Source organism: Nanorana parkeri, unplaced genomic scaffold (assembly GCF_000935625.1).
Source record: "Nanorana parkeri isolate BGI_ZX_2015 unplaced genomic scaffold, ASM93562v1 scaffold1023, whole genome shotgun sequence".
NCBI lineage: Eukaryota > Metazoa > Chordata > Amphibia > Anura > Dicroglossidae > Nanorana > Nanorana parkeri.
Genome location: NW_017307291.1, coordinates 159,484 through 172,440, shown reverse-complemented (window position 1 = coordinate 172,440; position 12,957 = coordinate 159,484). Strand labels below are relative to the sequence as shown.

The 12,957-nt window shown below is 41.9% G+C and overlaps 1 protein-coding gene across 1 annotated transcript in view; it reads right to left on the bottom strand.

Annotated features, from left to right (window-relative positions):
• LOC108795896 (neural-cadherin-like) overlaps nucleotides 1-12,957 on the bottom strand; it is a 71,739-nt gene that overhangs the window by 33,349 nt on the left and 25,433 nt on the right. Inside the window, exons 10-18 of the mRNA XM_018567225.1 lie at nucleotides 11,678-11,846; nucleotides 10,550-10,720; nucleotides 10,258-10,430; nucleotides 8,436-8,603; nucleotides 7,524-7,773; nucleotides 7,200-7,327; nucleotides 5,042-5,060; nucleotides 4,288-4,571; nucleotides 972-2,586 (exon numbers count right to left, since the gene is read on the bottom strand). Coding sequence (XP_018422727.1) covers nucleotides 972-2,586; nucleotides 4,288-4,571; nucleotides 5,042-5,060; nucleotides 7,200-7,327; nucleotides 7,524-7,773; nucleotides 8,436-8,603; nucleotides 10,258-10,430; nucleotides 10,550-10,720; nucleotides 11,678-11,846 — 2,977 coding nt within the window. The remainder of the gene's footprint in view (nucleotides 1-971; nucleotides 2,587-4,287; nucleotides 4,572-5,041; nucleotides 5,061-7,199; nucleotides 7,328-7,523; nucleotides 7,774-8,435; nucleotides 8,604-10,257; nucleotides 10,431-10,549; nucleotides 10,721-11,677; nucleotides 11,847-12,957) is intronic.

Genomic DNA, 12,957 nt, shown 5'->3' with positions numbered 1-12,957 from the left:
CCCCCCCCCCTTTCAGGCCCCGGCATACCTGAAAGTGGTATTTATTTACACAAAGCTACACACAATTATATTGGGGTGTGAAACTCTCTTTCTCTGTTTTTACCAGCACACGCACACTAATGTTATAGCTATGCCAGAAGATTTTGTCAAGTTGTTGCTTTAAAAAAATCCTTAGAAAATAGGTCAATGTGTGACCAAAAGCTGTAGTACCATAAAGAATTAAACCTCAAAACAGCCATATCTTACAAAGGTCCTCACAAATTAGGTGTAAATAATTGTGCTATAAAACTGACATTGCTACCTTAGAGCGTCAAGTTTATAACTTCACACCATCCTAGGTTGTTTGTCTGTGTACCTTGATAATTTGACATGTATATAGCTGTGGCTGGTAAAAGCAAACCCAACAGATTGTTCAAGCATACTAGTTCTTATCGCATCATGTGCGTTCAAGCTTGCCCGCACCAACAACCGGGTGCATACCCAGCTGACTGCGGATCAATAGTGATTCCAAGACATTTGAATGATGGCACAACCAGCATGCACTGCACACATCTTTTTATTGAATTTAATTAATTTTAATGCAATAAAAAAATATGAAATGTTTGCTGGTTGTACCGTCATCCGCATCTCTTCACTTATTCAAGCAGAGACAAAACTATTCCCTTTATTCAAGCTGTCCTGTCCGTTTTAGCAACTTTATCCTACTGCTGTGACTGCACAAGTTGGGGCAGTGCCAGTCTGCCCAATTATGTATTATACAATATATTACCGCTATAGAATAGTTTATAAAAAAACCCTCAAAAGTCATCTCAGTGTTCCATGACCAATATACACTTTTATAAGGGATGCAGACCTCCGCACTGACTTTTGAATTTTTTGTAAATATCTAGGATTTATTATCCTTTGTATACGTAAAGGGATAGCAGAAACCCTGCTTCCTGTCAACAGGTACAATTGTTGAAATTTGTTACCCTTATATGAGTAGACATGATAGTCCATGTGTCCAGAAGAATGAGGATGATCATTTCTGTCTCCGATTACAACTGTTAATGTGTTTGTTGATGTCAAAGGAGGACTCCCACTGTCAGTAATAACAATTGGTAAATACAACACCTTTTGCAGTTCTCTGTCAAAGCTGCGCAGAGCAGTGATCATGGCACTTCCATTGTGAAAGTCTGTCAGGCTGCAATCACCAGTGATCGGAGAGTCACTTAAGTAGAATGAAAATGGGGGACCGTTGACTGCTGTGTCATTGTCTTTAGCATATAATAATGTTGATGTTTTGTTTATTTGTACAACATGGGGATATTCCGAGTTTTCCCAGATGATTGGACTATACTGGACTTCAAATTCAGGAGCATTATCATTGACATCCTCAAGGCTGAAGACAATGGTTGCACTTCCAGTGAGGGCTGGTTCACCCATGTCTGTGGATAGTACCACCAGCCGATGATAAAGAAATGCTTCTCTGTCTAATGGCCTAGAGACCACAACGTTGCCATCATGATCCACTAAGAACTGACCACCAGGATCAGAAGAGTCTAGAATGTGATAGGAGAACAAACCATTCACTCCTGAATCCAAATCAACTGCAGATACCCGGACGACTGGTGTGCCAATAGAGACATCTTCAGACATTGAAGGCAACTCATACATATATTGATAGAACACTGGAGCATGATCATTTGAGTCTTCAACATGGATGATGCAGTAGGCCACACTGAAGAAATCCATGTCTTCAACTTTTACGGTCAGATTAAAGGATCTCTCGTAAGGTTTTTCGTAGTCCACCTTTTTCCTGAGACGAAGGATTCCCCGTTTGTGGATCTTATCTGTCTCTATAAAGAATTTGCGGTCATCGTCTCCTCCAGCAATGCTGAATGCCATCATTGCATTTTCCCCTTCATCATTGTCCCAGGCTTGTAAAACAGTCACCTCGCTGTTAACACCAGAACATTCAGGAACAAAGGCTGTGTACATTTTCTGAGCGAATACAGGGGCATGGTCATTCACATCAGATACTATAATGGTGGCAGTTCCAGTGCCAGAAAGGCCACCTCCATCTTTAGCTTCCACAACAATCAGGTATCTGTCCTCTTTCTCCCTATCCAGAGATCCCAGAACAGTGTAAATGGAGCCAGTGGAGGGGTGAATTCCAAACAAATGAAGGTTTATTTCGTTTTGGACATTCTGGATAATTCTATAGGTTAAAATGGCATTCTTCCCAGATTTTGGGTCATCCAAGTCAAAAGCTGCCATCTCCATCACTGTAGTATCTGCAGGGGAATTTTCTGGTACATAGCCCATAAAGCAGCCATCAGAGGTGCACAAGAACACAGGTGGATTGTCATTGACATCCTTAATGTCAACAATCACATCAGCGAATCCACTCAAGCCTTCACCATTTTCATCAGTGGCAAGAACCAGAAAGCGCCAAGTCGCACGCTGTTCTCGGTCTAGTGTTCTCTGTACGTATATTTTTCCATTGTATTGGTCAATGATGAACTCACTGTTGGCTCCCTGGCCATGTAAAGAGTAACGGAGAGCACTCTGATCTGCTTCTTGGTCAGGATCGGTAGCAGAAACCTGGACACAATACATAAATAAAATAAGTGGCTATTTTCTAAAGCAGTAAATAAATATAGAAGGTTACTGTGTAATGGAGAAAAACTAGATCTACTGTATGAAGATAGTATTAAAAACAAGCCAGGGAAATTAGCTGAAATAAAATGTACTTAGTTGACACCCAAATAGAATGATATACATACATATACTGTAATTCATCCCAATGAGTTTTATCATTCAGGCAACCTTGCCACACATGAGCATGAACAGATCCTCAACATCCACTGTCGCAATACCAGAGTTTGGTACTCATCCACCTTCTGCTGATTGGACTATGAAGAAATTGCAGCACACTGCTGAGTCATCATCAATCTGCTCACTTGGTCTCTCCTTCATTCACATGCTCATGGTCAGCACATATGCTGATTTACTCCTACTGCAAGCCCTTCCTCAGGCAGTCTGCTGCTGCTGTGCAGGCGATTAAAGGAGATTGCTACAGGTGAAACTCGAATAATTAGAATATCGTGCAAAGTTCATTTATTTCACTAATGCAACTTAAAAGGTAAAACTAATATATGAGATAGACTCATTACATGCAAAGCAAGATAGTTCAAGCCGTGATTTGTCATCATTGTGATGATTATGGCTTACAGCTCATGAAAACCCCAAGAACCCCAAATCCACAATCTCAAAAAAGTAGAATATTGCATGCAATCAATAAAACAAGGATTGTACATAGAACAATATCGGACCTCTGAAAAGTACAAGCATGCATATGTACTCAGTACTTGGTTTGGGCCCCTTTTGCAGCAACTACTGCAATTACTTTTGCACAATATTCTAATTATTCGAGTTTCACCTGTATATGGCTTCTGGATATGATTGTTTGTGCAATGACCATGCGCTTGGGAAATTGCAGCCATGAAACAGCCACAGTTTCCATTCTGTTTTAAGCAGATTTCATTCAGGTAGAACAGACAGTTATGCCTAATACCAGGCCCTCGGCATAAATGAGTCAGGATGAGGCCAACCATGACATCAACCTATCATGCTACTAGATAAGAATAGATAAGTGGACAAAACCACTGCTAAGACAGGTTTGTTTTTTAGTCCTTGAGCCTCATAGCTGAATATCTGCAGTGTGAGATCACCTAAGGCACTGTGCCTCTGATTGCTAACCTCATGAGATTAGGAGTGAGATTTAGTAATAAAACAAATGTGCTGTAAACAGTTCTGCTTGCTGTAGATGAAGCATCAGTGTGATCTCCCTGCTTCTGCTTCATCCACTCTGTGGATCTATGACTTCGACACATAATCCTGCTGCTTCCTGAATATTACCCCACTAGTCATTAGATCTCCAGTTAGCAGGGTAGCAGGTCTAATAAGAGGAAGAAACGCCCTGCTGCTCTACCAAGATGGCTGCCTACACACACTGACACAGTGCAGGACACATCATACTATGTCAGTAATGGAAGAACGATCAGCTGCAGAGAGCCAAAAGCCAAAACTTGTACACTGCTTACCTTTTATGCATAAAGCTTCCACAGTTCAGGTCCTCTTTAAAATGACACTATATAAATAATCTGACCTTTAGGTAAATAGGAAAAGATTCTAGTGTGTCTGAGAAACATAAAGTTGGGTGTGTTCCTACTTATTATGCAGATCATACAAGTATATGTTTTGAATTTGCCGTATAAGGTCAGCTATTATTTGGGTCCTTACTTGCAGCACCAGTATAGGGTGCTCGGTCAGTTCCTCCAGAACACTACCATGATATTCACTCTCTGTGAAGACTGGGGCCTCATCGTTTAAATTGATCACGTTGATGACCACAAGAGTGTGATTTTCCCATTTACCATCTGAAGCTACTAGCCTCAGCTTGAAGCAAACGCCCTGCTCATAATCCAGGCTCTGGGTGAGAAAGATTGCTCCGATCTCTGGCTCCACATCAAATATCCCCTTGGCATTTCCACTGGTGATCTGGTATCTAAGCTTGGCATTGGCACCTGTAGAAAAGTTTAGAAATGATCATCAGGAGGTGATTGCTAACAAGAAAGTCCAGATTTTCTTTATTAATGCAAGAATTAGATCAATAAAGAAGAAAAGAGAAGTCTCATGCTTTCTCAGCCCCCTATTCTGCTGTTATCTGAACTGCTTAGAGGAATGAAATCCAAAAACATAAATACAAATCAAAAATTACCAAAAGGAATAACTGTTTCCATGTCACATAGCAATATCAGTATGCAAAGGTACTAGTGTAATCTGTAGCTACAGATCTCTGTACTGAGAAAATCCAGGTACTGTGGAAGGGGAGTAAGCTTTTGCACAAACTGGTATGGAAGAGAAAAGGGATTTCCAATTGTAGAAACCTGATTACTCTTCTTCCGATGAAGGAAAAAACTGAGCCGTACGTACCCATGTTAGGTCTATGGGGAGTCAGATGTACGTGGACAAGTGTCCTTTTACATCTTATTACCTGCAATCCAGTGGCGGACCTAATAACCAAAGGGCCCTGGTGCAAGATTCTATCTTGGGCCCCCTTCCCAAGACAGGGGGGGGCGCGGATCACACTGGCCCCCGAATCCCCCACAGCGGTCTCTAATGTTGCAGTAGCGTGCTGGACTCTGGACTTACCTGAGACCCTGCAGAGCACACCATAGATCCTGCATAGTCCACCTGAGACTCTCTATGGTGGGCTCTGCAGGGTCCCAGGTGGGCTGGTCGTCGGGGTCCCTTTCCCTGTACCTCCTCCCAACTCTTACCTGCTGGGGCCCGGCCTCCTCCACCACCTCCCCTGTCACCTCTGCCGTGCCGCCCCTGGTACAGCTGATACTCATGTAAGAGGCCCCCAGGCTGCCCAAACCCCTCACATGGGTACCGGCCATACCCCCCTGATGGATGTGTGACACACACATTTCTCCTCTCCCGCCGCCTGTAACTAGGGACGCGGCCGTGAGAGGAGGTGAGTCACAGGACCCTTACCGAGAAGCCCGTCCGCAGTGCGGGGCCCCGGTGTTCTAACACCAGGACCCTGCACTGCCCCATATTCCACCGGGGGGGTCCCTCATTGTCCTTCCTTCTGGAGGGTGGCTATTTTTCTTCCCCATGGTCCCTGTGTGTGTTGTAAAGTAGTCATCGCTCCAAGCTCACTCCCATGATAGACTACAATCTCAATTTAAATTAATAAACTAAATGTGAGATTGTAGTCCATCACAGGAGTGAGCTTGGAGTGACTACTTTACAACACACAGGGACCATGGTGACCAAAGTAGCCCCCCTCCAGAAGGAAGGACAGTGTCAGCACCAATTCAGAGATGATTTGAGAATCTACAGCCGAGAGATACACAAATAAGATACATTTTTTTATAACAGTTAAGGTACTTAAATGTATTTTATTTTTTTTCACAAGTAAATTTTTTTATTGTTTAGAGCCTAGACAATGACAGGTACATAGGCATTAAACTGACAATCAAAAACAGCCATGTGATATCCAAAACTGTGTTACAAAGCAATAAACCGAAAAGGGGGGGTACAATAGCATTGGCTGAGTGGGATCCAACATGGGAGCTCATATTCCATTGTACTGGCATCACATTAATTCACATATTAGGATGGAAAGGAATACATGTATACCTCAATCGGGTGGGCCAAGGAATTAACAAATCCCACTAACACTGCGGGAGTAATGAGATCCCTAAACATTAGGAAAGGCATATAGCAAGGAGGGTTTAACTATCTTACTATCCAAAGGTTGTTCGTTGCTAGTCCGATCTGGTTTGGATAACGGGGATGACCGCTGTATATGAGGTGCTATCATTGCCAGGTGGGTTGGGAGATCAGGGGGAACAGTTGTGGGAAGGGAGGGAGTAGGTCCGGAAAGAATGGGGGGAAGGGAGGGAGGTGGGGAGAGAAGGCAAGGAGGGGGAAGGGGTCCCGTCCGACCCACAAGTAGGGAGAGATGAAAAGGAGGAGAGCACAGCATAGTACAGAGCAGATAGGGGTGGTGTTATCGTCTTAAATCCTTACATGCCTCTGAGTCTCGGAATAAATGCCACAACGTCCAGGTTTCAAGATACTTGGACATGTCATCTCTGCCAGAGTGGATACGTTCCTCAATGGCCGATACTGTATCTATTCAGGAGAGCCACTCCCGAATCGTTGGTGGGGATGGCGACTTCCAGTGTCTAGGAATCACCGTTTTTGCCGCGTTCAGTAGATGGATTGAGAGGGATTTTTTAGAAATATGGAGAGTGTCATCAAAGTGATACAATATGAGGCTAGCTGGGGAGCTTAAATGTATTTTTAAGATTTATCTTAACTTTTCATTGCTTGAAGAAATTCTCCCTTTCATATTTTTTATGCAGTATGATTAATATGGATAGCACAGACTCTGCATTCAGATACTTTGATACACGAGGTCCTTTATAGCTAACAAACATAGTAAAACATATGGTTCCTATACTGAGGTGAATATTTATTTACATGCTACTTTGCCATTACTAGTTCCTAATAAACTGATTGGATGCAACACCTGAAATAATGGCTTAGGGCCCAAAAAGACTGCCTCTGTTATATATAGGTAACAGATACACCTTATTGTTGATATTTTGTGTATTTTAAAACATGTTGCAGACCTTTCCATGTAGGCCAGAGTCTAGATCCATGGCTGTAACTTGTGCAATCGATGATCCAATCTCAGCTCCTTCTTGTAACGTCACTTCATAAGTGGAGGATGTGAAGAATGGAACGTTGTCATTAACATCTACAGAAGATAAGGTCATACTTTGACATTAGCAGGCAAGGCATGGGGAACTAGAAAAAAACAGGTAAAGCTCTTTGATATAAATAAACCAGGACCCCTGTTCTTTTAACATTTATATTAAAACAAGTATCGTCTTATTGTCTGTAGTTTATTAGCTGCATTTGCACAGAGAAATAGAAAGGCAGGTATAACATACCAGTCACATTGACATAAACTGTTGTAAAAGATGCTAGAGGTACTGTAGCAACATTCTGGGCTCTGATCTTCAGGGCGAAGAATTTGGTGCCCTCATAATCCAGGGGTTCAGATATCAATATGGATGCTGAGCTATCAGTTCTGTTTGTCTTCAGGTAGAAACGAATGGGGTTATTTGTCTCTGGTACAAGCCCTTCCTCCATATTGTATGTGATACGTGGGTCACCCAGTACAGATGTGGCTTTCACTGTCTGAAATAAAAGCAAACAATGAATAGGTGGCAAGATGTTAGAATGATAAAAGAGAGGGCAAAAGAATAAGACTACTGGACCACAAACCACCCTATACCAAATCAGGACAGTGTTTATCTGGACCTATGACACACCCTGGTAGCATCAAGTGCCATACACATAGAGCCTTAGTTAGGGCTATGGCCACTAGACAGCCCTGAGGAGCATAGAAAATAACATTTATGTATTTGATTGTGCTTCTTTAGCTCCATATAGGGTCCATAATGCAATACATGGAAATATTCAAAAATTTATTACAAAAATCTCCCCAAAAAACTAAAGAATGTTTATTTCGGCATATATATGCACAAATGAACGTTCACAGATATTCACAGGGTTAACAGCTTTGTCAATTGTTTATAAACAGACCCCAAAGCGTAATAATAACTTGACAAAGCTTCTATCCCTTCCCCATTTTACTTAAAATTCTGTTGTGAAGCAGTATGTGACCCCACTTGAGACATTTCTAAATCTTTAGTGTAGACACAGACTACAAAGAAAAACATGGGTTCCATCACTTTCCTACTCTGTCCGAAACCTAAAAAAAAGGTTCAGCCTAGAGTTGGGCTCTAAATTCTAATAAAATCATCATTTTGCTCTGTCGCGAGTCAGCCTCATCTTACCACTATATTGGTGTCCCGAGTGATGTTTTCTGGAACAGAGACCCAGTATCTTGTTTGCTCCCATTGTGGTGGCTGGTTAAGAATGTTAGTGATGGTCACTGTAAGCTCAACACTGGTGCTGCGGTTCCCCCCATCTGTGGCAAAAATGTACCGTGTGATGCGAGAAGTCTAGTGAAATGCAAAAGTCGTTAGGCATTATAGACACAAGCATAATATTATAGTGTATACTGTATATTATACAGTATGAGTACATGTATTAAGCTAATAATGATTGTAGATCCTAACAATAAACAGATACACTTCTCATATTTGCTCTTTATTTGGGAGGACGCTGGTTTATGTCCTCCCGTTACCCTAAGGAGAACTATGGGAAAAGCCCTAACCCCACAGTTCTCCTTTAAGTATACCATTAAAAGTATCTTTGTTATATCTGTTTATTTAGTTTGGAAAAAATGCCTGTTGATCATGATAACTTCCCGTGCTCTGTTTTGACTTTTATTAACAACATTGAGGGGAATTTATCAAAACTGGAGCAGCTGTGCATTGCAACCGATCAGCTTCTCTCTTTCATTTTTAAATCTTAACTGAATCAACTGAAGAGAGAAGCTGATTGGTTGCCATGGACAACTGATCCAGATTTTGTCTGCTCCAGTTTTAATAAATTCCCCCCATTGTTCTTTGAAGCCTACAGAACCACACCCCATCTATGTTATAAATGACAGAAGAGGGGTGGGGTTCCATAGTGCTATCTTGTTTCTGATGTCCTGATGCAGAGGTTGTCAGGAAGTGCGTTTCTGGCAGACGCATCAGATGAAAATAAAGGTTAAAAAGGAAATCTAACACATCCACCTTGTCTAAGGACTGGTAAGCTGAAATATATTGCATTTTTACAATTAGCATTGTAGAATAATATGGCATCAATTCACTGTACTGTATTAGGTAAAGCTGAACTTCAGGCAAACTGCTAAATACACAGATGAAATACTTATACGGTATGGGAGCTGTTTTACCTGCCAAGGGATTTGTATATCTGTCCATCCACTCTGTAGATTTACACAAGTCTGCTACGCAGTACAACTCTACCTGACAGGGCAGAAAACCTGATTCTTTTTTTACTGCAATTCAGTAACACAGTTTCCCCCTGAATCTCCAACCTGTGACTGGACAGTGAAAGAAGAAGCTGCACACTAATGAGCTCCTGTAAAAATGCATTTAGGGATGTAATAACGAATAGAGAGCTGCATTAAGTTGTGTCTTTTATTTCTGCCCCGAGTTCAGCTTCAAGTGTTTCCAGACCCATATTATACAGAAAAGCAGATCATTTTATTTATTACAGGTATTTATACAGCACCGTTAATTTACGTAGCGCTTTACATAGTGCACATTCACATCAGTCCCTGCCCTCAAGGAGCTAACAGTCTAAGGTCCCTATTGCACACCCATACAGGGCCAACTTAGACAGGAGCCAATTAACCTTCCAGCATGTCTTTGAGATGTGGGAGGAAGCTGCAGTACCCGGCGGAAACCCACACAACACAGAGAGAACATGCAAACTACATGCAGATAGTGTCCTGAACAGTGCCAGAGACCAGAGAATGAAAGCAAACTGCAAGCCACTGATCTGCCACCTACCTACTCTCCTTTGCCTATAATAATAATCATCAGGCTTCCTCCTAGTAATGCTGTAAGAGACGGGTGCAGGAGCCAGCAACCTTGCTACCAGTCTTGCCACCTTTGTCCTGGTCCCATGAGTCCTACTGCCATATACTGTATATTAATTCAATGAAAGACTGAGATTGGACATAGCACAATTGGGTTTTACCTGGGAGATGGGATAGTTGACATACAGCCATCCTGTGCTGGGGTTTATCTGGAAATACTCTGGCTGTTGTGCTGATATTGTATAACTGATGGCGGCATTAACTCCTTGATCACTGTCCAGAGCAGCGACACGAAGGAAACTCGTTCCAACTGGAGTATCTTCTCGAAGGAAATCTACATGAAAAGAGATCATATGCAAACTGAGAATTCACCTTTCACTAGGAGGTGTCAACACTGAAGACTAATAGATAAATTGGTGCTCAGCCATTGTGAAAGTTCTTGGGTGTACTCACACTGGTAACGACTGTTCTCAAATTTAGGGTCGTTATCGTTGACGTCGGCAATAAGAATAGTCATTGGACAGATGCCAATCAGAGGCTCCTGAGCTTGGTCTGTGGCAGTCACTGAGATTGTGTACTCTCTTTGCTTCTCCCGGTCGAAATTCTGAGCTGTGCTGATCACACCTAAACAAATGTACATATACAAGATTATTAGATAGGGAAGTGCAATGGGGAAAGACTATGTACAAGAGTGCGGCAACCAATCAAATTTTAATCTGGCTGTAGTAAACTTATTTCTAATTGGTTGTTATCCCCACCCCTAAACTTACTAGACTGGACATTGAAAGGAGAAGTAGCATATTCCTTGCACTTTCGTGAAACTGATTAGCTCTTTGTGCTATTTTCTGATTGGTTAATATGGTTTGTTGCCACTGCCATAGCTTACAGCTCCGATACAGAGCTTACAGAGGAATAACACCCAGATCTCAGTCGGGTAACAGAGTGGAGGGGGAGCATGGTGAATGTGAGAATCAGAGCCCTATTAAGAAAACCTGAATAGGCAAGGTGACAATTTCTCTTTATTATGTATTAAGCACTAACAATGAACACTTCCCTTTTGGTCTGTTGATTATACTATTGCAAGCCTGTTGTTATATCTGTTCAGTAATTTAAAAAATACTCTTTGATCCTGCCAGCAATCCTGTGAGCTGATATATTACTGTTGTTCCCTCTGCCTGCCTTGCTTTGTTCAGAGAACCACACAACCCCCCTTCCTCCCCTTATGTAGAAGAGAAGAGGGAGGAGTGTTTTGTAGTTCTGTACTTGGACAACGCTGCTCCTCCATAGATACAGTGTGAATGTACATGAATGTTGTCACCCTATGACAAAAAAACATTTAAAAAAAAAAATGCAGACACCACATCTAAAAACTGGTAAGTTGCAATATATAAAATGTTTGTTCTTGGGTTCAGATACTCTTAAACTGAGCCATGGACAGTTGCCCCTAATGGCTAATCTATACATCTCTATATGTAATATTGTAACAAACATATAAAAGAGCAAATATGTAAAACTAATAACAAAAACAAAATAATTAAAGATTATTTTCAAGAAACCATGCAATACAGTATAATACAATACCAGTATCTGCATCGATGGAAAATGCTGGACTGGCTCCCTCTCTGTTCATTATTCCATACTTCACTTCCCCATTCACACCAGTGTCTGCATCATAAGCTTCTGCTTGCAGGACGAAGGTACCTGGAGGCTGGTTCTCTAGAACCCAAGTGTTCTCACTGTACTGAAGACACTAGGCACAGAGAAATGAGAAATGAGTGCTGGAAAGGAAGACACAATGGTGACAAACAAGAGCTGGCTGCTTAGTTTAATAACATAGTGAAATAAAACATCTCCATAAACATCATCAGTTATAGACAACGGGCATGATTTATGAAAAGACAGGAAAACGTGTGAGCCCTAGCCCATAGCAATCAGACTCCATGTTCCATGTGGAATGGGAATTCCATAGGGAATCAGGCGCATAGAGAATGGAAGCTAAAACCTAATTGGTTGCTTAAGGCAATAGCCATTTTTCATTATCAATCAGGTTTTCATATAATCAGCCCTTAAAGTGTATGTACACCGACTGGATAGACGTGAGGGGGGTCCTGGGTTTTTATTGTTGTCTTACATCTGTGAAATTCCTCCTCACATTCTGTCCCTGTAACCACCAAGGACATAAGGGGACATGACGTCAAAGTAAACACAAATAGTGATTAAAAACCTTACAGGGTTTCTAACTCCTCCTGACTACTTAAAGCGGAACTACACCCACCTACCCCTTACAGCCAAGGAAGGTGCCATCTTAGCCTTTAGCCATCTTAGCCATGGTGCTGTACATGTGATCAGCTATGACACCAGCTAATTGAGGGCTTGAAAGTTTGGTTGAGAGCTTAAAAAAGCACGCTGGCAACCTTGACAGCTGGCATGCCTTAAAGGTAGCTGTTTTGGAAGACATTAAATTGGTGGGTAAAGTTCCTTTAGGGTGACGGGAGGACGCTAGTTTGTGTCCTCCCGTTACCCTAAGGAGAACTAAGGGGAAAAGACTTAACCCCATAGTTCTCCTTTAAGGGCTTGTATAAGCCACAAAAGGTACAGGGCTGATAGGTGCTCACGCCAGAAGGAAGCCATTCTGCATCCCAGAGCAGTCCACAATCCAAGAAAAAAAAAAAACTGGCAGCACACCAGCGTTTCCACATAAGTAGAAAGTGACAAAAAGACAACATGGAACCTTCTCTGGAAACGCCTCCAGTAATGCATTTCACCCACTGCTGGGATTAATAGTAAAGATCCTGTGATTACGGCTATCTGTGGTTGAAATGTATAAGAGAAGGAGGTCCCAGGTGGGGCTTCAGGCTATA